Raw genomic sequence first — 3240 nt, 5'->3', positions numbered from 1 at the left:
AAAAATTGAATAATAATAAGTAAGTAATTAGTTAATAAACCCAAAAAATCATCTAAAAATATAACAGGAGCTTAAATAAACTCTACAACACGTAACAAAAACAAAACATCCTTAATTATTAATTCTAAAAATAATTGAAAACCGCCCTCGCCACCACGCCTATCATGCACAACAATAAGCTAAAACAGCAACAATTTAGGAGACTCACTCCTTTCGTTGCCTTCAGCTTTTCATTCTCCTGTTTCAATTTTTCATTTTCGGCCCTAATATTCCAAAGACTTCTTTCAGCTTTCATCTTCCTGAATATGGCATCTTCGATTTCTGAAAAATTAGTTGGTTCCCAATCGAACACATCCTCGTCGTCAGCCCGAAGATATGTGTCATTGGGAACCAACGGCGGCGGCCTTTCATTCTCGATAAAATCCATGTTCGAATGAGCAATGCTCCAAAACCATACCTGGGGTCTATCGCTCGGCACAAGTGGTGGCGGAATTTCATCTTCGATCCAATCCACATCTGGATAGATGTACTTCTCATTGTGGGCTGGTTCGACTGGAAAGCGATCTTTTTTTGGTCCACCTCCATCTCTTCCTGCTTCCTGGTAGGCCCGAGAACTTTTGAGGCCTCCTAATCCTGTGGGAATCCTTGGCTTGAAGGTCATTTGCTTCATTTTCCTGGCTGAAGGTTATATTACTTGCTCTTTTCTTGTTGTTATAACCTTCAGTGAGCATTGTTACTCCATACACACAATGCTTGCTTTGATCGAATCAAAATGCAAGGAAAAAGCTTTCGGCCTACTTTTGCATCATTTTTCTTTCTGACATTATTATGTGTATGGTATGATTTTATATGGTGTAAAATGAAAAAATACTATTGACGAAAAATGTAACGAAAACGTTTTTGGTTTTGTTCGGTATTTTTCAATTGTTCAATAGTTTGAAAAGTGTTCTAAAGGAAGGATATGTGTATTGTCAAATCAGAAAATTCGGCCGAAACCATTTGTGCCTCAGTAATTTATCTGCCAATGCTAAGGAAATATCCGGAATCGATGAACTTTTTGTGGCAAAACTCGCACTCGATTTTTTCCTCATCGGGGTGCACAAGCAAATGACGATCACTGTTGGAACAATGCTTATAATGTGGAATGTGCGTAACATCATTGAATGAAAAAGAAGAACATTAATTTCAACATTTACATATCTTTATTGAAATACCAACTATGTCGAGTTTTAATTGTCATAATACAACCGAAATAATCGCTCGTTATCCTTTCTCAGTGTATCGTGCATTTTACCAATTTCCTCCAAACGGGTGGTTATGCTGAAGGTGGATGATTCAATCCATTGTAGAGAATTCATGTGAGCATTTAGTATCTTTCCAATCTGCACCGCTCGGATCGGAGTATTTGTTTGACTCGTTTATATGTTCAATCACTTCCTTGAGATCCTCGGACATTTGTTTGAGCTGCGAGTCTAATGTTTCCGCCATTGAGTAAGTTTGGCCTCGTTCGATATCAACCTGAACGATTTTGGAAAGTTCCTCCTCGAGCGGTATAATACACTCCTCCAAATCGGTATGCTGAGCAGTGACGAATTCTAGCTCCTGCTCCATTGCATCTTAATCGGCCTTCACCTTCTCGACAGCCTCATTGAGGGCAACTATTTTTTCGCCATTGCCCAACAAAAGTTTATCCCAAGCGTTCACCTGGGTAGCTTGGTTAGTAAAAAGCTTCTCCTGTTCCTCCAACTCGAGCGTCCATTTGTTTATGAATTCTTCCAACTGACAGAAGTTCAGCTGTGTACCGGATACCGAAGATGACTGAGTTGTTTGCGTGGTCGTTGTCAAATTTGCCGCCGGCTGAGCTGCTGGATTTGAAACGGTGAAACTTCCCAACGTTAATTGACCGGCTGCTGTGACCGAAGTTGTAGCTGTAAAACCTGCACCGAAACTAAGTGTCGGAGCACTAGATGAGGTAGCAGCTGCAGCAGACGTGGTAGAGCCGGAACTCCGAATGTAGACGCGCCAAATCCGAAACCAGTACTGGCGGTCGTCACTGGATTGGTGGTGCCCATCGTTGGCGCAACGCTCGCAACCGGGTTACCGAAAGTAAAACTCATTTTGCTGCTAACAACAATTTTACGTGAGAAAACTGAACAGGACGAGACGCGAAACACGATGGAAGCAAAGGTAAACATATATTCTGACGTGACAGTTCTATAAACAATAATTTCCAATGTCGTTCTTTCATATCGTTTCCAGATAATGCAAGCTTTTTAAATTTAGGGTTCCCAGAAAGAATCAAATCACAGACTTTATGAATGGCATTTGATTTATAACCAGATGGTGCAACGACTAAAATAATTATTTGAAATTCGTCTGAATTTTTCTCCAAATTTCACGGTTCAAGCTGGATGATTCGGATCAGGGCTAGTTATTTTCGAAGATAATAAATGTGATTGAATTTCATACATACACCTTTCACTTTCACTACAGTCATTTTCGGTGGATTAATTTCAACCTATCGGGGGGTGAAGTGGAAACTAAATGCAAGTGATTGAAGAATCTTGAACGAGAATGAATGAATATTATACGAGAATATTATAATGACGAGAATTGGTAGAAGTTCTATTAAGTAAAAAGAAATTGTGAAGGATTCTAATTGAGCTTTTACAATTTCCTTTTACTATGAGCGTTCACTTATTAGGAAAACGTGAATGATTGAAAGTATTCATAACAATAAAAATCCATTCTGGGCGGGACGAAGTTAGGCGGGTCAGCTAGTGAACAATAAAATCCTGATGAAACGGTGAGTACAGATCGTTACCGACAACAAATGTAAAAAAGAGCGAATGTTGGAAAGTGTGAAAGTGGATGTGAGAAAGTGAGTAAAATGCTGAAAATAATAAACTGAGAATGTGAAAAAGTGGCAAAGTGCGAAAGTGAGAAAATAAGAATGAGATGAAGAGATGGGAATAAATTGAGAAAAAGAGAAAAAGATAAAAAGAGAAAGAGATAAAGAGAGAAAGATAAAGAGATAAAAAGATACAGAGATACAGAGATAAAGAGAGAAAGAGATAAATAGATAAAGAGATAAATGAGGTGAAGAGATAAGGCGAAAAGAGATAAAGAGATGAAGAGATGAATAGATGAAGAGATAAAGAGATATAGAGATAAAGAAATAAAGAGATAAAGTGATAAAGAGATAAAGAGATAAAGAAATAAAAAGATAAAAGGATAAAG

The 3240-nt window shown here is 38.3% G+C and overlaps 1 protein-coding gene across 1 annotated transcript; it reads right to left on the bottom strand.

Moving 5' to 3' along the window:
- Positions 1 to 1617: 1617 nt before the first annotated feature.
- Positions 1618 to 2117, bottom strand: LOC129781711 (nuclear pore glycoprotein p62-like). Its single transcript, XM_055789281.1, has 2 exons — positions 2024 to 2117; positions 1618 to 1979 (listed from the first exon to the last, which is right to left on the bottom strand). Exons 1-2 carry the CDS (start codon positions 2115 to 2117, stop codon positions 1618 to 1620), a joined length of 456 nt encoding a protein of 151 aa, XP_055645256.1.
- Positions 2118 to 3240: the final 1123 nt, after the last annotated feature.

The sequence above is a fragment of the Toxorhynchites rutilus genome, unplaced genomic scaffold (genome assembly GCF_029784135.1).
Source record: "Toxorhynchites rutilus septentrionalis strain SRP unplaced genomic scaffold, ASM2978413v1 HiC_scaffold_181, whole genome shotgun sequence".
Lineage (NCBI taxonomy): Eukaryota > Metazoa > Arthropoda > Insecta > Diptera > Culicidae > Toxorhynchites > Toxorhynchites rutilus.
The sequence above is the reverse complement of the archived record's forward strand: the minus strand, read 5'-3'. Positions and strand labels throughout refer to the sequence as shown.